At 39.6% G+C, this 24,599-nt stretch overlaps 1 protein-coding gene across 1 annotated transcript in view; it reads left to right on the forward strand.

Annotated features, from left to right (window-relative positions):
- The window catches only part of rxfp2l (relaxin family peptide receptor 2, like), a 116,187-nt gene that overhangs the window by 70,073 nt on the left and 21,515 nt on the right, over positions 1 to 24,599 (forward strand). The window contains exons 9-14 of the mRNA XM_072595494.1: positions 3,352 to 3,420; positions 5,768 to 5,839; positions 9,226 to 9,297; positions 13,029 to 13,100; positions 15,350 to 15,421; positions 22,314 to 22,385. Coding sequence (XP_072451595.1) covers positions 3,352 to 3,420; positions 5,768 to 5,839; positions 9,226 to 9,297; positions 13,029 to 13,100; positions 15,350 to 15,421; positions 22,314 to 22,385 — 429 coding nt within the window. The remainder of the gene's footprint in view (positions 1 to 3,351; positions 3,421 to 5,767; positions 5,840 to 9,225; positions 9,298 to 13,028; positions 13,101 to 15,349; positions 15,422 to 22,313; positions 22,386 to 24,599) is intronic.

The raw sequence follows: 24,599 nt of genomic DNA on the forward strand, positions 1-24,599 counted from the left end.
CATTTTCCCCAACTCACTGGGGATTTTAAGCTTCAATTATGGAGACTCTAATGTCTGTTTGCTTATTGTTCAACTCTGACTTCACACTGTTCTTGCAGACCATCACCTTGTGATACAGTATGTAACTTTGGAATTATCAATTCTCTTTCTCCCGGGAGTTGCCTAAGTCTCCTTTTTCAGTGGGTCTCTTATCAGACCTGAAATGCTTTTACCATTCACTGAATTATTTCTCCACATTGTCATGATGGTTTCGTATGTAGATTTCTGAAACATTCAGCTCTTCCCTGCTGTTGACTGTGTCTTGGGAGCATGGCAACTTAAAGCTGGGATTGAAGATGTCACACTACTGCTCACCATGTGCTGTACAGGCAGTCAACTCAAAGGTGCACAACTGCATAACTTATTGTATGGGTAGGCCAGCTCACAACACTATGTAACCTCATAATGAATGATGCTGCCTACATTTTCTTTAGGTGTAGGAAACTATCGGGCCTGTTTGATCTAGAGAAAATCCACTTCCTGATCCGAGTAGAAGAGTCTCTAGTAGTTGACAAGACTGATTTTATTATGATATCAATTAGTTTCAGATTACATTCCTTTGAAACTGTTAGAGACTTTGAGGAGTACCAAATGACAGGGTGCACTCTGTCAAGATCGCAAGTTGTTATGCCCCAAAGTCCATTTGACATCATTACGTGGATGGTGCTTATGGCACTCTTCCATTCAGACCCTTTCAGATCTTTTGTCTTTAGCTTGGATAGTGCCAAGCTTCTTGAATGGTGTTGGAGCTTCACCTATCCAAGTAAGTAGAGAGTATTCAATTACATTCCTGATTGTGCCTTGGATATAGTGTTCACACTATAGAAAGACAGAAGATGAGTTATTCACTGGAAAATTCCTAGCCTCTGATCTGCTTTTGTAGCCCTGCTTAAATGGTTATTCAAGTTCAGTTTCTGGTCAATGGTAACCCTAAGATGTTGCTAGTTTTGGGATTCAGCGATGCTAATGTCATTGAATGACATGTTTAGATGGTTAGACTCTGTCTTACTGAAGATGCTGATTGCCTAGCACTTGTGTGGCATAAATATTACATGCCATTATCAGTCTAAATCCCATGAATCAAAAAGAAAATGAGTGAACAATTAGGTAATCTGTTTCAATGCCATTGTTTGAAAGAATGTTCAGCCACTGTTGCTGAAACAGAGTAAAACGTTAGATTACAGAAATAAAATACGCAGATGCTGTCAATCTGAATGAAGAGAAGGAAATGTTGGATGTACTCAGCAGGTGTGACAGCATCCGAGGAGAGAAACAGAATTAATGTTGATGGTCTGTGATCTTTTATCATAGAAGTAGAGAGTTGTCTATCACACTCTTGACGTCCACCTTTTAGATGGTGGACAAACTTTAGGGAGTCAGGGGGTGAGTTACTTGCTGCAGGATTCATAATCTCTGACCTGGTCTTGCAGTCATACTTGTATTGTTGGTCCAGCTCAGTTTATGGTCAATGATAGCACCAGACATAACCTCCCTACATTCTACTTTTACATCTTACTTCTACATCCAATTGAACAAAGAAATTACTCAAGTTCAATCACTAACCCAAGAAAATGCCACTTTTGACAGTGCAGTGCTCCCCCAATATTTCATTAAATTGCCATCATGTTATTCATAGTTGAGATTAAATAGAGTTATAGAGTCTAAAGATGTACAGCATGGAAACAGACCCTTCGGTCCAACTCATCCATGCCAACCAGATATCCCAACCCAATCTAGTCCCACCTGCCAGCACCTGGCCAATATCCCTCCAAACCCTTCCTATTCATATACCCATCCAAATGCCTCTTAAATATTGCAATTTTCAATCGTAAAGTGTTTTAAGTTGGACAAACTGTTACTTGAAGTATAATTCTGCAGTATGTAGATGGAAAGGTGGATTAAGAAAGGCAATTATTAGCGAAGGGAAATTCATGACAGATACTACACCTGACATGGAGGTGCCACTGTTGGACTGGGGTAGACCATGTCACAAGTCACATGACACTAAGTTATAGTCCAACTGGTTTATTTGAAATCACAAGCTTTCAGAATGTTGTTCCTTCATCAGATAAAGATTGTGCACAATCATATGAAAAAGAAATGCTGCACTCTCTGGAATATTAAAACTGTACAAGACAGAAGAAGTGGCAACAATGACTGTACAATGTGCTGAACAAGACAAGTGATATTCCCAGTGAGCATGGAAAGGACACAACAATCCTGAATAATATTAATTGTAAATGAATAATAACAATGTCTACTACTGGAAAAGAAAAATTCTCTGCATACTGTGGGAAATGGATGGTTAAAGTTGGGAGACAGGAACCATACTGCACCCATCTACGTGATCTACTCATATTTATAATCAGATGTTTCACCCGAACTATGTGCCATTTGAAAATCCTTTGAGAATTCCCTTTTAATCAAATGAACAGCGATTATTTTATGGAGAGAAAACAGAGTTAAAACTGCGTTTTGGAATTAGCTCTGAAGAAGGGTCACTGGGCTTGAAACGTTTACTCTGTTTGTTCTCCATAGATGTTGCCAGAGCTGCTGAGTCTCTCCAGCAATTTCTGTTTTTGGCTGTCTCAGATCTTCAGTGTTTTGTCTTCTTTTAGCAGTTATTTTATCTTGAAACCGATATTGTTCCATAAAATGTGGAAGTATTTGCATTTTCTCAACTTAGCACTGACAAATATTGAAGTTGTGTTTAAATCTGTTGATAAATATTTGCATTAGCACACATTGTCAGTTCCTTTTCTGAGACCTTTGGGGGCACAGTAACAGGTTCACTTACATCAGTCATGTATCTCACTTTATTAAATTCCATTTAAGGTAGTTCAGCTTATAGCTAGTAACTTGCTGTTGGAGTTTATAAAGTTTTTGCATTTTAAATTTTAGTTTCTTCTCTTACTTTCCCATTTGACTTGGTTTTTATTTTGTCTTTCTTAAATCAATCTTTCTTTCTCTCTCCTTACTTTTGTTTCCGAGCTGATTTGCCTGCAATTCCCCTATCTTAATTCATCCTCGTTTTGAGTCTTTGTTCTGTTTCCTTATCAATTCTTAAATCTTACACATTCAGGAGAGATGCTAGTAGAGCACCAATCACCAAGGGGCCTGATATACCATGGCTTTGTAATAAGGGGTGTGTTGTGTTAACACTGCTGGCACCTTCCATAGTAAAACCCTTCAAGCTGAAGAGTGCAAGAGAAAGCTGCTCTACCCCAGCAGAATGTGGTCTAATGTTTCAGCGTTGTATAAAATTTCAGTCCAGAATACTTCATTTTTAAAAAATTCTTCTTCTTCCTTCAGATACATGATAAATAATTCATTGGAAAATATTCCCAATATCTGTTCTGTACTTCCCAAACTGAAATGGCTGTAAGTATGAGAAAGCACAGAAGTGCCTTTTAAATTATTTAATATTGGTTGAAAGTTGTGATGATAATGAGAGGCCAAGTATGGACTGTGGAGGTTGACGTAAAATTCATGTAAATCTGTCTCTCGTTATTTTCTTGAAAAGCTTGAGATAAGAAGGGGAAAGAGCTATTCTTGGTCTCTGCATGCTCATACGGAGCTTTAACTTGACGCCATAGAGAACCTTGTTCCAGCATTCTGCCTCCTCTTAACAGGGGATGTGCTACAATGGCCACCATCTGTAAGAGGGGCTGCTGAGACATGAGAACTGCCAGCCATCTCAGTGGCCTTCAGCACTCAGAGGCAACATTTTATCTTCAATGGGGCAGATGTTCCATTTCAAGCCACTTAAATCTGTTAAGTGACTGACAGGTGTGTCAGGCAAGCACAGGCAAGCTCACTTCCATGTGAAATCTAGCTCCAAATTCTCATTCGCTCTTCAGGAGATTTTCTTAAGAGCTCATTTTTGATTTTCAGGGGCAGCCTGTAACTTTTATGAGTTTTTCCTTCATTCTTGCTCACTCATTTATTAGATTTTGCAGTCAAGTTGTAAAAACACCTTCCATATTTTTGTTGACCTATAGACTTCTTGGCATCACATGGAATCAGAATTAGAATAATTCATCAATATCATTAATAATTATAATTCTTCCATTAAACTTAAGGCCACAAAACACAGGGAAAGCATTAATTTCTATATTTAAATTGATACAAGAAAATACACATAAGATAGTGACAAAAGTTTATTTCAAAATAATGGAGATACATTTCAACACATGAAAAGCTGCCACTCAAGACATACCAGTTTGGCATGGTGGCTCAGTGGTTAGCACTGCTGCTTCACAGCTGTAGGGACCTGGTCCGATTCCAGCCTCAGGCAACTGTCTCTGTGGAGTTTGCACATTCTCCCCTTGTCTGTGTGGGTTTCCTCTCACAATCCAAAGATGTGCAGGTTAGGTGGATTGGCCATGCTAAATTGCCCATAGTGTTCAGGGATGTTTAGGTTAGGTGCATTAGTCATGGGAAATTTAGAGTAGTAGGGTGGGAAGTGGATCTGGGTGGGTTACTCTCCAGAGGGTCAGTGTGGACTTGTTGGGCCAAATGGCCTATTTCCACACTGTAGGGATTCTATGATCTTCTACAGACGGGTGAGGACATAGTGACAGCATATCTGTCTAAGCTGGAAGATTCTAACCAGGCAGATTTAAATTTTACAATTAACAGTGACATTTCTCTCCATATAGTAATTCCTGAACATGTGTGTCCATAAGCTAGAGATTCCACATTCATTTGCAATGAATTAATTACTTCAGTAATTTCAGGCTTTCCTGGTTTCTCATTAATTTGGTATTCCTTTGGTGATATGTTTACAATTTTCCTCTACCTCTGCTGCTTACAAACTACCTCAGACCCCAATTCAGTCCCACTCTCCTTGCAGTCTGTCTATATGCTCCCCTGCAGCAACCTCTTTCACCATCATGCTACTCCCTCTGTGGCCTAACTCCACATTCCCCCCTTACCAACGTTGCCCTTATTCCCTTCCACCATGCCTGGCTTCCCTCACTCCCTATGCAGCCTGCCCACTCTTCTGACCTACACCCTGCTCACTTGCAGCCTGTCCCTTGAAACCTCTTGCAGATCCTCCTTACCGTCTCTTCCCCCCCAAGTCTCTTTCATCTGCTAGTCTCTCAGCCTCTTTCCCATCTCACCCCAAATGATGAAACCCTGCCCCCAACCCACACTATCCCCTGTAGATCTGGCAGATGAATCTCCTGATACTCAGCTTCTCAGCCTCGTTCCCGAGAGAAAGCCTCGTGGTCTTAACATCCCAGCATGGCCAGGTCTCAGCACCCTGCAAAAAGCTCTCCTGGCACACTCTTGTTTATTTTTCTCTTTCATACTTACCCTGCAAAGTGTTCTTCCAAACACAGGCTGATTCTCTTCCACATTCCCTACTATGAACCTTTCGGGAATTAATTTGCCATCAGTCCCATGTATTTTGAAAAGTGACTGCGCATAGTTGTGTAAGCACCCATAATACAATGACATAGCTGTTTGGGTTTCCGATCTCTTTAGAATCACATTGGGATAGAAGGCAATGTGAACAATACATTAGAGGGTTATTAGTTCTCACAGACCTTCAACCAAAAACAGAATGTCCAACTTCTATGAGTTGAAGGGAGAAAATCAAGTGAAAAATTGGATGTGGAGTAAAGAAGAATTGAATGACAAGATTGAATGAAATTTTTTAACATGTATTGCTGTGCAGAGTATACCTGCTAATCTTCACAATTTGTTGCAATTGAAATAGGGATGTAGAAGGGAACAATATTGAGTCCATCGAAAAGAAGAATTTTCAGGCATGCAACAAGTTTGATGTCCTGTGAGTATGCCATGGAGCTCTATTCTCTGTAGTTGACTCATTGGTAAGATAATTGTCCTTGTTTTCAGGGAGGAACAGGGTGACCAGTAGACCAGTGCACTTCTCCACACATGGAAATCTTGAACTTTGTTGAAGCTTCAATCAGTTCCAAAACGGACTTTGAAGGACTTCTGTTAGGCGAGCATAATAAGGATTATGCAATCAACATGCCTAGATGGAGATACAGACTAATCATGATCTAATTGAATGACAGAATAGTGTTAATGGCTGACTCCTGTTCCTATGCATACAGAATATAAAGGCAGAAAGGGAGTCAGACAGTAAAGCAATAGTCATGAAGCATTGCAGATATAGAGTTATATATTTCAGCTTATATGTCGGTCAAGAACAGATTGAAAAGCCCTGGGGAGTTAAGGAAACTCAGAGGGCAATAATCATACAACAGTTCACTGGTACTCAAGTAGTCAACGACTTCACAGAGAAATTGGGAGAAGATAGAATATTAGTTTTGAATAAAATCATTCAAGCTGGAATTTTTTTAAAGCTAGTTTTAAAAAGTGTTTGTAAATGTGAAAAAGAACAGAAGCTAATGAGAAGATATGGTGGAGAAGATATGGTCTTACAGTAACTCTTCAATGAGACAATTCAAAGTCTGCCACTCACCCAGCTGAATTGGGAAAAGACCTGATCAAACTGCATGGTTAAACTTGACTGAAATATTCTTAGTGAGGTGTCAAAAGTTGAATGAACACTGTCTGATCGTTCACTACCTCCACCTGAGTCAGAGATCATATATAGAGGGAGCGGAGCTGGGGGAGACAATCCTGGTGAAGTCGTGGTAGTGGTTGGGAAGATTCTCCCAATTTCTCAAATGCCATCCCAATTTTCACCACTGGTTTCATTGCTCAATGCTAACCTCTAGAGTGGTGTTTGGAATGTCTTCACCAGATAAACATCAAAATTGTTGTGAATTCCCTCGCAAAGCATGTATTATGATTTACAAATCTAATTTGACTCCTTCCTGTTCCTTAGCTCATCTGTTTCCTGGCCTATTCTGAAATTGGAGTGTACAATTTCTCAGTTGTGTAGGCAGGTTAGGTGTTAAATGTTGCACCTTTTATGGTGGACACTAAAAATAGCACCTGTAGCTGCATCGTGGGACTCCTTTTTGCCCTGAGTCATTTCCATGAGGCAGGATATGGGGTGGCGGGGGCCAAGACGACTGGCCCACATGCCACAGCAGCCAGTCCAGCTCCTTAAAGTCCATCACATCCAATTGAAGGAGCCTTTCTGGGATTTTCTAGTTCCTGCAAGTGGTGTTAGGTGCCTCAGATATAGACTCCTAGAGCTGGAGAGGATCAGCTCTCCTAGACAGGCCTAGAGTTCCTCCTGGCCTATATGAGTACAGCAGCAACAACCACAGGTCACCCTGGAGATGAAATCCCACACCCTGATAAAAGTTACCTAACGGTAAAAGCCATGTTTTTAAAGTTCAAATTGTAAAAGGTTGGAGAGAATGCAACTCCATTTTTAAGTTACCTCCATCTACCTATCCTATATCCTCCTGCTACTTTATGTTGGAAGGCCTTTGACTTACCCTCCTTAAATGGATAGAAATTAGTTAGCTGCTCCAAGAAAATTCACTATAATTGGCTATTTCTTATATGACACAGGCTTCTGATGCCCCTTTAAGTGTGACGGTGAAGGGACAAATCAGTCTCATCTTTCTGCAGCTTTGCCTCTCATAGCTTGTTCTGACTGTGAAATATTCTTGGCTAAGAACTGTACTGTGACTGAAAAGGAGATACAGCAAAGAGAAGAACTCAGTGAGAGATCACAATCAAAGAAGAAAACTTGAGTACCTCCTGTTGTTAAGCTTCAAATTCTGTCATGCAAAATATTCTAGTTAAGCCTAGTCCTATCATGCCAGGGTCCTTTGTGGAATGTATCTTATCCCTGGTCCTTTTGCATATCCATTTCCAGGTTGTAAATTAATAATTCTCAATCATTTTTTGTAGCTTTTATCTTTATATACTTTCTATCTAGAATCTATTGGGGGTGGGGGTGAAATAAATGTATTTAATGGTAGCAGAAAATGAGCCATAGTGAAGTCGTAGCTGTGACAGCAGACTGTTTAAAAATATTGGTCTTCTTTTTGAAAATTTAGAATGATTTGCACACACTTGAATTTTATGTCAATTGATTTTCTTAGAGTCATAGAGACATACAGCATAGAAACAGACCCCTCGGTCCAACCCATCCATGCCGACCAGATATCCCAACCCAATCTAATCCCACCTGCCAGCACCCGGCCCATATCCCTCCAAACCCTTCCTATTCATATACCCATCCAAATGCCTCTTAAATGTTGCAATTGTACCAGCCTCCACCACTTCCTCTGGCAGCTCATTTCATTCACGTACCACCCTCTGTGTGAAAATGTTGCCCCATAGGTCTCTTTTATATCTTTCCCCATACGCCCTAAACCTATGCCCTCTAGTTCTGGACTCCCCGACCCCAGGGAAAAGACTTTGTCTACTTATCCTATCCATGCCCCTCATAATTTTGTAGACCTCTATAAGGTCACCCCTCAGCCTCCGACGCTCCAGGGAAAACAGACCCAGCTTGCTTAACCTCTCTTTATATCTCAAATCCTCCAACCATAGCAACACCCTTGTAAATCTTTTCTGAACCCTTTCAAGTTTCACAACATCCTTGCAATAGGAAGGAGACCAGAATTGCACGCAATATTCCAAAAGTGGCCTAACCAATGACTTGTACAGCTGCAACATGACCTCCCAACTCCCGTACTCAATACTCTGACCAATAAAGGAAAGCGTATCAAGAGCCTTCTTCACTATCCTATCTACCTGCGACTCCATTTTCAAGGAGCTATGAACCTGCACTCCAGCGTCTCTTTGTTCAGCAACACTCTCTAGGACCTTACCATTAAGTGTATAAGTCCTGCTAAGATTTGCTTTCCCAAAATGCAGCACCTCGCATTTATCTGAATTAAATTCCATCTGCCACTTCTCAGCCCATTGGCCCATCTGATCAAGATCCTGTTGTAATCTGAGGTAACCTTCTTCGCTGTCCACCACACCTCCAATTTTGATGTCATCTACAAGCTTACTAACCATACCTCTCATGCTCGCATCCAAATCATTTATATAAATGACAAAAAGTAGTGGATCCAGCACCGATCCATGTGGCATTCCACTGGTCACAGGCCTCCAAGTCTGAAATTGAAGTTAATAAAATGAGAATCAGAACCATATTGCATTACTGCTGAAGACCAATGTTTTTTACAAGAATGTATGTTTAATCAGAATTATTATTTAAATTAGTGATTTTTTGTTCCAATCAGAATATTTTCTTTCTTACAGTGTTCTTCGCAACAATAAAATCAGATATATTAAGGATGATACTTTCTCAACAATGCCATTCATGATAGAACTGTAAGTGACTCTTGGGCTATAACTTTTCAGCTTTTTCGTTTTAACAATCTATATACACCCAATTAATTTTACATAGGGAGACCATACCACACTCCCAAATAATACTTAAAAATAGATGCAGTAAAGAAAATAAAAGCATCAGGCCTGTCATTCGGTTCCTGAACAGCACTTAACATTCTTTATGGTTCTTTTTTTAACTGCACATAGCTGTGCTTAAAGAGAGTGCAGTAATGTGACTTAAATGCAAATAAATGTCAGAGGCTTTGCATTTAATATTGTAAGGGCAAACATAACCCATAAAAACCTGACACTACTGATTTCCAGCTGCTGTTTAGGCACTATCAGCCTGACAGGATAACATTATCAAGTTAGTTTATTCATGATGAAATAATTGGGTTTGTCCTTTAGGATTTATTGCTGACTGAGTTTTAATTCAGTGTTGGAGGCTGCCTTCAGTGTTTTGCTCCCTATGTAACTTTCTGTGATATGGCTCATTTGAATTAAGACAACAAGGAAGAACCACAAACCCTCTTGACAATTGCTTGACAGTCATTCATCTGATACCCTTTCTGTAGCACTAGCAATAGTTCATCAGAAAAAGAGTAGTTGCCTGACTAGTTGACCTTTACTACAGCTTCATGCAAACCCATTTATTTTCAAAAAGCTTCATTATCAAACCATTTCTGCACTTTTCTTAATCCCATTCCACCATTAGTTGTTACTCAATTTGCTTTAGCTGTTATAGAGTCATAATGATGTACAGCATGGAAACAGACCCTTCGGTACAACCCGTCCATGCCGACCAGATATCCCAACCCGATCTAGACCCACCTGCCAGCACCTGGCCCATATCCCTCCAAACCCTTCCTATTCATATACCCATCCAAATGCTTTTTAAATGTTGCAATTGTACCAGCCTCCACCACATCCTCTGGCAGCTCATTCCAAACACGTATCACCCTCTGTGTGAAAAAGTTGCCCCGTAGGTCTCTTTTATATCTTTCCCCTCTCACTCTAAACCTATGCCCTCTAGTTCTGGACTGCCTGACCCCAGGGAAAAGACTTTGCCTATTTGCCCTATCCATGCCCCTCATGATTTTGTAAACCTCTATAAGGTCACCCCTCAGCCTCCGACGCTCCAGGGAAAACATCCCCAGCATGTTCAGCCTCTCCTATAGCTCAAATCCTCCAACCCTGGCAACATCCTTGTAAATCTTTTACACTTTTAGCAAACCCTCTCCAAGGCAGACTGCAGTGGCACTTGAACTTATCAGAGTGCTGCTAACACTTACAGTTTTGCCACAACGTGACAAACACATTCAGAACCTTTGAATGTCAGCACAGGATTCTGGATGGAAAAGTGATGAATTGTCACCAGTCTACTCCTGTCTCACTGAAAATAGTGCAGCCAGTCATTGTAGTAACCCTCCAACTTGGCTGGCAAACTATTGAATCCACATAGACCAAGGGACTAAATTTGGATCTTCTTCCATCTACATTTCTTCATGAGCTCACAATGTTAATCTTAAAAGCTTAGATACTGTTGCAGAGAATTTCAAACTTGCAATGAATAGATCAGTGTTAACTCCTCAAAATTGTGTGTTCAGAATTTACATTAAATAGTCAAATTTAATGTAATAGTCACGCATTCTGGCACTCAAACATTCACCTTAAAGCTCTGAAATCTTCCTCAGAAAATTTTCAGGAAAATTCATGTCCCATTAATGTTTCCAAATCCTTAAATACATTTGTACCATGGAATGGCCATGAGGCTGACGTCCAATGGAATGCCAAAAGGAACTTTGTTTGACAGCAGTGGAACATGAATATTCCTGGACACTTTCTGAAGAAGAAGACAGAGCTTTAACCCAACACACAATCAGGGTAATTGAAAAAGGACCCAGAGTACAAACCTGAAATGTTACTAGTTTGAGTTTTTGTCTGCATTGTTTTTCAGGAATTGTATGCATATTTCTGATTTTAAATGGTAACACATTTTATACCCTCAGTTGTGAGAATACAAGTCTGTGAACTGTATCAAATTACTGCACCCACACACAACTAATTACTAATTGGGCGACATGCCAGAGGAGAAATGAAAGGAAGAGAATATGATTGAAGCATATTTTCAAGTGAGAGCCATCAAGAAGACAAATGGCACTTTTCTGTTCATTTGAATGACTTTGATAACTAAAGTGAAGGAATCGTGAAGAATGGTTAAGTTACCTTTGCCCTCATATCCGTCACGCTACTTCACTCAATACCTACCATAAGCAGACCTCAGGGACCCTGCAGAAATGAACAGAATACCTTATTGCTGTCTTCACTATATTAAAAATAGTGTACCTTTCTTTAATAAAAGCTCAATTAGTACATTCACATCCAATCAAGTAGAATTATTTCTCCATATCCACGAGGGTTCAGTTCGTGAGCACTCTCGCAAATGATGAATTTCACAAGTGCAGAGCCTGGTAATAAGAGGTTAAAAATAGGTTCAAAATCACAGATGCACAAGTTTTACCCACAGAAGTTGACTTTTGTTGGTACTTATTGTTTCGCATGGATAGACGAATTCATGATTTCCATCTCTCATACCACTGACCACTGAGGGTGTTATTTTACATTATTCACTGGTGGGATGTGGTTGTCACTGACAGGCCAGCATTTATTACCCATCACTAGTTGCCCTTGAGATGGTGATAGTGAGCTGCCTTCCTGAACTGCTGCAGTTAGATCCACAATGCCATTAGGGAGGGAATTCCAGGATTATGACCCAGCAACACTGAAAGTCAGGATGGCAAAGAGCTGGGAGAGGATCTTGCAGGTGGTGGTATTCTCATATATCTGCTGCTTTTGTTCTTCTAGATGGAAGATTAGATTAGATTACCTACAGTGTGGAAACAGGCCCTTCGGCCCAACAGACTCCACACCGACCCTCCGAAGAGCAACCCATCCAGACCCATTCCCCTACATTTACCCCTGACTAATCCACCTAACACTACGGGCAATTTAGCATAGCCAATTCACCTAACCTGCACATCTTTGGACTGTGGGACGAACCGGAGCACCTGGAGGAAACCCATGCAGACACAGGGAGAAGGTGCAAACTCCACACAGACAGTTGCCCAAGGCGGGAATTGAACCCAGGTCCTTGGCACTGTGAGGCAGCAGTGCTAACCACTGAACCACCGTGCCACCCTAAAGTGGCAATGAGTTTGGAAGTTGCTGTCTAAAGAGCCTTGGTGAATTTCTGCAGTGCATCTTGGAGACAGTATACACTGCATTGAGTGTGGTGAGAGTGGATGTTTGTGGATGTGTGCCAACTAAGTGGTCTGTGTTATCCTGGATGTTGTCAAGCTTCTTGAGTGTTGTTAGAGCTACACTCATCCAGGCAAGTGTGACTATGCTCCAAAGAAGGCAGCTCATTACTAATCCCTTCAAGGCAATTAGAGATGGGCAATAAATAGATTTTTTTTTAGATTTAGATTGTATTGTGATGTGTACTCAAGTACAAGGGTACAAAACTGCAGTGAAAAGTGTACAATATCAAATACCGGCCTAACCAGTGACATTCACACCTCATGCTTGAAAAATTATTTTGCCCCAAAGGCAGCTTGCCACCCAGCAACCAAATCCGACTCATGTTTCCTGCCTCTACAATGAAAATTCAGCCCATAGTGTTTTTTCCAGCTATAATTTATTTATAAAGGCTGTCTGTTTTGTTTTTAAAGGGATTTGTCTATGAATCAGCTTCAGGAATTGTCTCCCTCAGTATTCAAAGGTTTTGAACAGCTTCATCAACTGTAAGTTGCTGAATTTCTCAATGTTTACTACTTTTCTCATAGTCAGTCACACTTGGATCTCCTTCATTATGGAAATCAAGGGCAAACATAGACCTAGAATAGGCCATTTGGCCCATTAATCCTGATCCTTTCACAGATCCTGCAAGATTTACACCATAGAGTAATGTGATTTTGGCAGAATTGCTTCTGAACTTCTAAAAGCAATTAAGCATAACCCATTCACATTATTCATTCTTGGTCACTTGTCCTCCACAGACTGCTGATATAACAGCAAAAGGATTATCATGTTCCGAGAAGATTTTGTGATCTCCATCCTTATGTACCCTACAGCCTCTAATCCCATTCCAAATATAGTCCGCTCTTATTGATGCCATGTACTGTTTTGGAAAGCATATGAGGTTTCCAAATTAAATTTAACATTGTGGTTCTCAAGCAGCCAGATGTAATCTGCAACAGAGCAAGGGCACTGCTTCACTGATTATGTAGGAGTTACTTCTGTGTTTGAACTCAGACAGTAAATTGCAGGTTATAGGAATTAATATAAACTAAAATGACAAAGTGTTACACATAGTTCCTCTGCAGCTAATGTTGGAGGAGAGGAGGTGGGAGTATGTATGAATGGAGTTTGGCAGCAAGCCAGGGTTGAATAATGGAGATGAAAAGATGGATGGATATTCATCAGTTTTGCTTGATTACTTTTGGAGTCAATTATTTATACAGAATGTTCTCTTGGGGAATTAAGGGCTGGATAAAGTCCATAAAAGGATAGATTTTACTTGGTCTAGGGGAAAACATGAATTTCTGTGGAGAATCAGTGAAACAGGCTGAACGGTCTCTCATTTGTCACTTAACATTTATGTCTGTGGAAAGGGGTCAAAGCATCTTTTCTCATTCTGACACACTCAGTGAGAAAGTGGAAAGAGATGGAAGGACAGTGAAGGAGAAAAAAAGAAAACTAAAAGGGATTGACAAAAGCAAATTTTCTTGGCTCAGAGTGATTACCTGAGTAAGAACTGGATAGGAAAAGCATCCAAAAGAACATATCCGTGTACGTAACTTCATATCAATGTGTATATAAAAGACATCAAAAATTTATCCAGGTTAGGGGCCATGCACTAGATAAATCATAAAATGCAATCTGGGATCTCTAGTCTGGCAGGTCTGAAAAATTCAGCAATGATAAACATGAATATCACACATTCCTTTCCATTTCACACATATGCCAGCATTTAAGTAGGTATTCCAATTTTATACAAATGCAACACTTGTCAGCAAAATCAATACAAGTTTGTACATACCAAGTACACTGGACCCACTTTCTATCACAGGGTCTGGACAGAGAAATGCAGTGTGAAAACTGACAAACCTGCATATCATGGAAACCAAGTTTCCTGGTGGTACAAACATTGTTGGCACCGTAAGCAATTTAGCACGAAGCATCAAATCACAAAGAGATGCATGGATCAAGTGTTAAGACTGCGACAAATAGATTTCAATGTGAAATCATCCATCTTGCAACTAAAGAAGGTGATACAGTATGCTTTCTAATGGTAAAAACATTGATAATCCGAAGAGATTTGGAAATGTCCTGAAACATAGAACATTGAAATGTCACGCACAGGAACAAATAATTAAGAAAATGCAGGAATGCTGGCATTTAAACTTAGAAAACTAGAACACGATGGTACAAGTCATGTTTCCACAATACAAAGCCCTGTATGGATTGTATGTCAAGTACTGGGACAAGTCCTGGGCATCACTCATCATACCGTGGATTGCTCTTTGAGGGAGTACCACATATGTTTATCAGAATGACACCTGGGCTCCAAAGTTTAAATTGTGCAGTCAGATTACACAAATTAGATTGTAGCCCATGGAATAAAGCTGGTTAAAGGGTGATTTTATTGAAATTTTCAACATATTAAAGGGAACAGAAAATGTAGATTGAGGAAAATTATTTCTGGTGGTTGAGAAATGCCAGACTGGGGCAGTTTCAGCTGAATGAAGCTTGCCACCCATCTAAGCAAGGTTACTTGAGCAAAGTAGGCCCTGGAGGCTAACTATCCTCTTGAAACAGTGTCTTAACAAGAAACGAATAATTTCAGGAGACAAAATTAAGGAGAAATACATAATGTGAATTTCTCACAGCATGGGAATTTGCTGGAAAATTAAAGTTAAGGATCTCTAAGACCTTTTGGAATATTTACTCCCATTCTTCTATTTAGCATGTCTTTTCTGGTGCTTTACAGGAATTTATCACGTAACCCAATGAACTATATCCACATGGATCAGTTTGACCACCTTGTTTCTCTTAAGTCACTGTGAGTACAGTTTATCTTGCTTTGATCATTGGTAGAACATGTGTCTGGTTACTGGATGTTCAGTTTTCTTTTTGGTAAGGTGACAACTTTCCCATCGAATGTGAGCCAAATTCAGACTCACTGCAGACAGCTAACTTTGACTATTCATCTTCACATTCAATGGTGTGGTGAACATGTGGCTGAACTCCAAGTTTATAAACAAAAATTAGGGAAGAAACAAGCTGAAACTTAACAGAAATAAAAGGTTGGGCTGTATTCCAACTTTATTCAAGTGCATACTTGTGGGTGACATATTATACTTAATTACTGCTCCAGTCTGCTTTTGGATTTCCCAAGACAAGTAGACAAGAGGGCAACCAAACACTGAAACCTACTCCTTTACTGCACTGCAGTAACCACCAGAAAGTAATGGTTGTAGCCCATTAATAACTCTTGTCCAGTTCCCTTTCTCCCATCGCTGCAGAGGACGTGCCTCAGGCGAAGTTTGTCTTTGCCAAGATTAACCACGCAAATCAATTTGGCCATGTGTATACTAGTTGGCTTTTGTTTTTCTTTCCCAGGAAAATTACTGTTCAAGTGTTAATTCACCCCTTCAATGGTCCCTGTCTATTATTCTTTCAGGGTATCATTACATATAATAAAAACAGAAAATCTCAACAAATCTAGTATCATCTATGAAGACAGAAGAACAAAAGTTAGTGTTTTGAGTCAAATGTGACTTTTTTCAGAACAGCATCTTCAGTGTTATGCTTCCGTATCATTATATTCGATTCTTTTACCTTTATGAACTGACTTTGAACACAGCCCAATAAAAACTGAAAGAACTGTGGATGCTGTAAATCAGAAACAAGAACAGAAATTGCTGATAAAGCTCAGCAGATCTGGCAGCATCTATGAAGAGAAATCAGAGTTAACATTTCAGGTCCGGTGACCCTTCCTCAGAACTGCCAGAACACAATCCAGACTTGTGGATTGAAAGTCTTAATTATTTTCTACTGACGTAAATAAATTGTTTGGGCAATGTCAATTACTACAAACATACTGCACAAAACTGGATATAAAAGGAATAGGGGAATTGCTGAGCAGAAATAAGGCAGTCAGCTTCTCAAGCCATTTTGTGAAATCAATGTGATTTGCATCTCAATCCCATCTTCCCACTTCTGTCCCATATATCTTAATATACCCTTGATCAATAATAATGTAATAATCACATTTTAAGATTTTCAGTTGACCTGGCCTCCTCAACCTTTTGTGAAACAGTGTTCAAGATCTCCCTCATCCTTCATGTGAAGGGATTCTTTCTGACATGTCCCATCAATTGTCTAGCTAGCCTCAGGCTTGAATAACTGAAACCTCCATATCATTCTGGGTAGAGAATTCCAAAGATTCACCACTCTCATCTCAGTCCTAAGTGGCCTGTGCCATATGGGGAGATGGTGCCCTTTGATGCTAGATGCCCTCAGGCAGGCTAACAGTCTTCCTGTTGAACTCTATGGGAATGTTGTATATTTGAATAAAATCACATCCAATTCTTCAAAGCCCTGGAGAATATAGACATAGTCAATTTAAACTTTCCTCACAGGATATTCCTTCCCTCCCAAGAATTAATTTGGTGAATGCCCTCAATGGCAAGTGTATATTTGTGGAGACAAGGAGGTCAAAACTGTACACAATGCTCCAATTGTGTTCTCACCAAGGCACTATACAATTTCAGTAATACTGTACGTCTTTACTTCTGCACTTAAATTGTCTTGTAATAAAAAAAATTGTATTTGTCCTCTCAATTGCTTGCTGTACCTTCATGTTAACTTTGAATGACACATGAACAAGGACACACAGGTCCTTTGAAGTTCAACACTTCCCAATCTTTTACCACTTAAGAAATACTCTTTATTTCTGCTTTTCCTACCAACTAAGGATATAGACAGGTTAAGTGAGTGGGCAGAGACTCAGCAAATGGAATATAATTTGGACAAATGTGGGATTATGTACTTTGATGGGAAGTATAAAAGAGCTGAATAAATTATTTAAATAGAGGAAGACCAGAAAGCTATAGATTGAGAAATTTGGGGGTCTTTGTGCATAAGTCACAAGAAGTAACAGGGAAGGCAAAAGGAATGCCTTTCTTTCTTTCAATGGGATAGAGCATAAGAATAGGAAAGTCTTGTTAAATTTATACAAACACTCATTAGACCACACCTAGAATATTGTGAATAGTTCTGGATTGTTTTCTAATGAAATATACACTGACAATGAAGGCAATCCAGAGAATATTCACTGGGTTGATGCTGAGAATGGCAGGATTTTCTTATGAGGAATGGTTGAGTGAGTTGGTCATGTATCATTTAGAAGAATGGGAAGAGAGTTGATTGTAATCATAGAATCCATGCAGTGTGAAAACAGGCCCTTTGGCCCAACAAGTCCACACTGACCCTTAAAAGAGTATACCACCCAAACCATTCCTCTACCCTATTACTCTACATTTACCCCTGACTAATGCACCTAACCTACACATCCCTGAACACTATGGGCAATTTAGCATGGCCAATTCACCTCACCTGCACATCTTTGGATTGTGGGAGGAAACCAGAGGAAACCCGCACAGACATGGGGAGAATGAGCAAACTCCACACAGGCAGTCATGCAAGGTTGGGATTGAGCCCGGGTCCCTGGTGCTAACCACTGAGCTACTGTATAATATAATATGTACAATATTCTTAGAGGGTTTTGACTGGGTTGATGTTCTTCTTGTAGAAGAAGTTCAACCTAGAAGGCATAATCTCAGAGTAATGGGTTGAACATGTAGGACAAAAATGAGGAGGAATTTATTTTCTCAGAGGGTAATGTGCCTATGAAACTCTTTACTGCAGGAGGCTGTTGATGCTGTACTATGCAGACTATTCAAGGCTGAGACAGACAGATTCTTAATCAATAACGACATCAAGAGTAAAAGACAGAAAAGTGAAATTGAGAATTATCAGATCACATTGAATGGTGGAGCAGATCAATGGGCTGAATGGCTGACTTCTGTTTCTATGTTTTATGGTCTTATTGTCAAATTAGTTAACCTCATATTTCACCTGTAGTCTTGCATCTTGCAAATTTTTGTGTTCTCACCCAGTCTATCTAAATTTCTTTGAAGTGTCTTTGCATCATCCTCACAATCCACCCTTCACTAGTTTTGTATCATCTGCAAACTTGGGGATGAGAAGTAACTGGGGATATCAGATGGAGGAGCATGGTTAACTGTGTCGTGGCTGAGGGTAGTGGTGGAATTGGTAGGATATGGGACTTGAAGATGCATTCACTGACTTTGACCACTTAGAACATAGAACATAGAACAATACAGCGCAGAACAATCCCTTCGGCCCTCAATGTTGCGTCAACCTGTGAACTATTCGAAGCTCATCCCCCTACACTATCCCATCATCATCCATATACTTATCCAAGGATTGTTTAAATCTCCCTAATGTGGCTGAGTTAACTACATTGGCAGGTCGAGGATTCCACTCCCTTACCACTCTCTGAGTAAAGAGCCTGCCTCTGATATCTGTCTTAAATCTATCACCCTTCAATTTGTAGTTATGCCCCCTCATACAAGCTGACATCATCCTCCTAGGAAAAAGACTTTCACTGTCTACCCTATCTAATCCTCTGATCATCTTGTATGTCTCTATCAAATCCCCTCTTAGCCTTTTTCTTTCCAATGAGAACAGACCCAAGTCTCTCAGCCTTTCCTCATAAGAGCTTCCCTCCAGACCAGGCAACATCCTGTTAAATCGCCTCTCTACCTTTTCCAATGCTTCCACATCCTTCCTGAAATACAGCGACCAGAACTGTACACAATATTCCAAGTGCGGCCGCACAAGTGTTGTGCATAGTTGCAGCATGACATTGCGGCTCCGGAACTCAATCCCTCTACCAATAAAACCTAACACACCATATATATGCCTTCTTAACAGCATTATCCACCTGGGTGGCAATTTGTGTAAAGTCAGTGAATTTCTTGGTGCACTGCATTGAGGTTCTTGAGGTTTGACTGCCAGCATTCATTTCCAGAATCCTCTGCTCCATGTGCCTTTTAACTGTGTAATCTTAACTACAATAACTGTAGTTTATAAACATAAGCAGTTGTATTGTGGATGCCTTCCTACCTGACTTCTTCCCCTTCTCGTATTTTCTCCTTTTCACCTCCTCCACCAAGACATCCAGTGCGGCAGCTGGAAACCTTGGAGACTGCTATCCATAATATTGCACTACCTCAAATTGTTTTACAGCATAGATTCACATATTGCAAGCCTCCAAGCACTTGGTCTGGCCACAATACACCCCTTCCTCAAGAAGCCCAGCATAATTTTAAGTGGTTCTTGGTAGTTATGGTTTTAAGCCCTCTGCTAATGCTTATAGCCAATTTAGAGCACAGCTCAGGCTGAGCATGAAGTTAAGACGCCAGCTGCATTTCAATCAATAGGTGGACTTAATCCTACCTTGAGATCCTCACAGGATCTATCGAATTTAACACCCATGCTACCTGTCTCTCCATGTTATTAAAACCTTCAATCATCTTAACAAACTCAATTAGATCACTCCCTAAACTTCTTTACTCAAGAGAATTATAAGTCCAGTCTATGCAAAATGTTCTCATAACTTAACATTTTTCAACCCACTACCATTCTGGTGATTTTGCACTCCTTTGAAAGGCAGGATATCCTTCCCGAGTTGTGATGTCCAGAACTGAACACAGTGCTCCAGACCTAACCAAGCTTTGTATAACTGACATAACTTCTATTGCTTTGTGTTCCAGTCCTCTTGAGATAAAAGCTAACACTGTGTTAGTGTTTTTAGTTGTTTATTGCACCAGTCTGCTATTGGTTTCTGTACATGAATGTCTGAATCTCTTCTCACCATTTTAAAAAATACTCCAATCTATCTTTCTTATATCTAAAGTGGTGATCTCAAACATTGACAGATTAAGCTCAAATCTATGAGTTTTTTTGTTCTTTGTTCTTTCCTGACTGTCACTGCAAGGCCAGAATTTGATGCCCATCCCTCATTGTCCCTGAACTAAGTGGCTTGCCAGGCCACATTGTTAGGGAATAGAGGCACATGCAGTCCAGACTGGGAAAAGATGGCAAATTTCATTCCCTTAAAAAGTATTAGCAAACCAAATAGGTTTTTGCAATAGTCAATAACAGTTGCATGGTCCCCAATTCAACATTTCTTTATTAAATTCCACCAGCTTCAATGGAGGTATTTGAACCCACGCCCCCAGAACATGAGCGTGAGTTCTGAATTGCTGGTCCTGTGACATTACCACTATCTCCTCTTTATTGACTTTTTTAATTCCATGCTTAATAATTCACCTAGTTTGAAGCCATCAGCATACTTGGATATATGACCCTCTATTCCTTTGTTAAGTCATTTCTATATACAGTGAAAGTTGAACACACTGTACCAAATTCTGGAGAATTCCAGGAGTAATCTCTAGTATTGTCAATTTGAGTACAATGCATTACCCCCAGCCTCTGTCTCTGACTGTTTAACCAATTTCTTTTGCAAGTCAATACATTACCTTCAGTTCACACGGTCATTTCTGTTAATTGTTTCTTGTGTGGAACTTTATTACATGTCTTTTGGAGCCATATGAGGTAATATCCATAGATACACAGTTATCTACTATTTCAATTACTTCTCCCAAAAAAGGTGCTAGGGTCAGCATGATTAGATATAATCTGACAATGACTTGACAATCTCTTTGTAGCTTTTACAAAATGACCATTACAAAGTGCATTATTGACCTTATTTTCCCTACAGTCAAGCAGACAGATAGGGAATTTTACAGGACATGAGGAGTGCATTCAACCTGAACAAAATCTCAGAAAGAGATATTTACTTTTTTATGATTTCCTTGCTTTTTCTGAACACTCTTTCAATTATTTTGTTTATCAAATTTTATATTTCTTCACTCGTGGGAGATAGGACATGGACATCACTGGTTGGAAAAATATTTATTGCCTGTCCCTCGTTGTCCTTGAGAAGGCTATGGTGAGTTGCCATTGTGAACCACTGCAGCCCATGTTCTGTAGATAGATCGAGAATGCTGTTAGGGAGGAAGTTTCAGGATTTTGACCCAACAACAATAAAGAAATGCCGATACGTTTCCAAGTAGGGATGGTGAGTGGCTTGGAGGGGAACCCTAGGTGGTGGTGTTCCCATGTATCAGCTGCCCTAGTCCTTCAAGATAGAAGCAGTAGCAGCCTGGAAGGTGCTGTCTAGGATCTTTGATGAATTTTTGCAGTGCATCTTGTAGATAGTGCACATTGCTGCAACTGAGTGTTGGGTGTGGAAGAGTGCATGTTGAAGTTGGATGTGGTACCAATCAAGTGGACTGCTTTGACCCAGATGGTGTCAGGCTTCTTGAGTGTTGTTGGAGCTGCACACATACATTCAAAAAAGTATCTATTTTTCTTCAATAGCTCTTTTGCTTTGTACTATTCTTTCTGGTAGGGTATTCCATGTTCTATCAACCATCTGAAAAATCTAAAAATTCTTCTCAGATATTATTTTGGCCACTGTCATAAACATATGCCCTCTTTCTGACCAACCAGTGTGTGAATACTTTCTGTAATTTTAATTTATCGAAGACTCTTACAATTTTTCAATGTCTATACTCAATCTTCTTTTCACCTTTATTATTCAAATTCTTTAGTTCTTCTTTATAGTCAAGGTTTCACCTCGGTGATTTTCTTCCGATCTTTTTCATAGCCTTGACATCAAGCCCAAATTTAGGTGCCCAAAATTGGCTTAAGTAGCTGAAATTAGTTTAGCATTTGGCTTTTTAGGATTCTTGTCAAATTTTACAATAACGGCTCCTGCTTTCTTTATTTTACAGAGACTTGTCTGGGATCAACATCTTCAATATTCAGAACCAAATGTTTAAGAATCTGGGCAACCTCTCGTACATGTATGTTGAATTTTACTTTAGAAGTGTTTATGGGCTGATAAAACAGCTTACAAACAAGATTTGTTCTGGCAAAATATGTCATCAGTCTTTAATGCCAGGCAATTCGAGTTTAATAATATCCACTTTACAAGATGATCTGTTTATTTGACAGTTATGAGAATGTTTAAATAGCTGCTCAGCTAGCCCACTCTTAAAAAGGAAATCCATCATTTTTGGAAATGTCATATAATTCTGAACTTAATCTGTTCTAGGGTCTTAATTATATACATAGAACAATGTAAAATTTGCAGTAGAAACAATCTATCCAACTCAATTGGCCAAAACACTTATAGTTTATATTTCAAGCAATCCTCCCTTGACCTACTTCATTAAATGCTGTTCCTGATATGGATCTAGCTTCCCATTAGTTTCTATTTGTCTCAACTACTGTTTGTGATATTAGGTGCAGCATTCTAGTCACTCTCTGGCAGGGAATGTTTCTTAATGAAGTAGTTGGTGACGATCTTTGGTGAAACCTAATTTTGAACTCCTTCACAAAATATTAAGTCCTGGATTTTCGTTCTTGTGTCAGGAGTGCAGAGCCAGAACATTTCCTAGCTTTACAAACCTGTAAAAGTGGCCCGGAAGTTAAGGTTTTCATTCTGCTGTGCTGAGACTGCCTGCTTGTCTGGGAGGGTGAAATTGGAACAAGTATAGAGGGTGCCGGGTGCAGAGGTGAACTGGGTGGAAGGCACCGTGTTCAGGGGCAGGACTTGCAATTATTGACCCCATAGTGAAATTCCAAGTTTAAGTGTTTCACAATTTTGCTTTAGAATGGAGATTAATTTTTTTCGAGCTTCCTCTTAAATTAACTCAACAGCTTAACAGCAGCTTCTTCAAGCTATAGCATTTCAGCTTTCCTTATTACTGTGGATTTCAGTTCATTAATGCTGCTGTCTGCAATGTAAAAGTAACCTAATGTAATATAATTTAATTAATAACTTTATGTATGATTGATGGATAACAGATTTTGTATTGTTTATGAAATAATCGGAAACCTACAATTACTTTGTCTTGCAACTCACAATGAGTCATCCATAATTCTATTTTTGTCAAGCGAGATCCGAATACACTAACGAGTATCTCTCAGTTTCTCATATCTATCTCAGAGGATATCTCTACACTAACTGGTATTTTTCACACACTTCTTGTTTATACATATATAATGATTGATGTCTCACAATATTTCCCTTTGGAAGATATATTGATACAATATTATGTTCTTCAGTGTATTTATTTCCAAAGATGTTTGCACATTGACTAGAATTAACTAACCATTTCCTAAGAGAGATCTATATATTGACTGATGCCTGTGTCTCCTCACTGAGAGTGAGATGTTAATGCAATGCTTTCCATGCAGCCAACAGTTGCTTATTGACTGATCTTTCTCAGCCACTCTCTTAGAAAAATATAAATATGTTTTCTGCTGCTACTCATTTCTCCCTCAAGTTGTCATCCATAAAATAGACGCTAAGAAGCATAAGGTGTGTTTCCCTTTGGAACATTTTGGTTTATCAGATGGGCATGCTGCTGCTATAAACATAAAACATGACCTATTAAGCATTAGCCTGACCTTTAAGTCAGTCCAGTTTATCTATTTGCAGCACTTGGCTTCTTATGTATGTTATTATGATGTAACAAAACTGGTATTCAAACAAGATGTTTTCTAATTAAAACTTGCCTTTTCGTAAAAGGAAGAATTCCAACACTCCTGTGTTATTTTGTTGTGGAGCCACTGCTATGTTTTATTCATCTTTTTATTGTAATCCAAGTCAGTTTTGAAACAGTGAAGACTCCTCTCTGAAAACTCAGTAAAGTGACTTTTCTTCTCCAGAGCTGAGCCATGCAGAACAGGAAAATCCTACAGGTTGAGAGACCCCTGCCCCCCCTCCCCCTGTCAGAATAGCATTGGAGATGTGACATTCCTAAATTTATGTAAGCTAGTGAGGAAAAGCATCGTTTATATTTTCAACTTCCAATGGCATACTTGAAGACTCCTGCCAGAAACTATAGAGGATGACTGACTGCCTGGTGAGGAAAGTATCTGGTTTAGCTGGAATACTGCTCATGCTGCCAACTCTTGGCATTTACACAACATTTCAGCTTTTCTTTTAAGATCAAATTCCCCTTGAGAATCACAATTCTGCCCAACTAAGATGCAATATTTGTCAGGCT

This window comes from Chiloscyllium punctatum, chromosome 25 (genome assembly GCF_047496795.1).
Source record: "Chiloscyllium punctatum isolate Juve2018m chromosome 25, sChiPun1.3, whole genome shotgun sequence".
In the NCBI taxonomy this organism is placed as follows: Eukaryota; Metazoa; Chordata; class Chondrichthyes; order Orectolobiformes; family Hemiscylliidae; genus Chiloscyllium; species Chiloscyllium punctatum.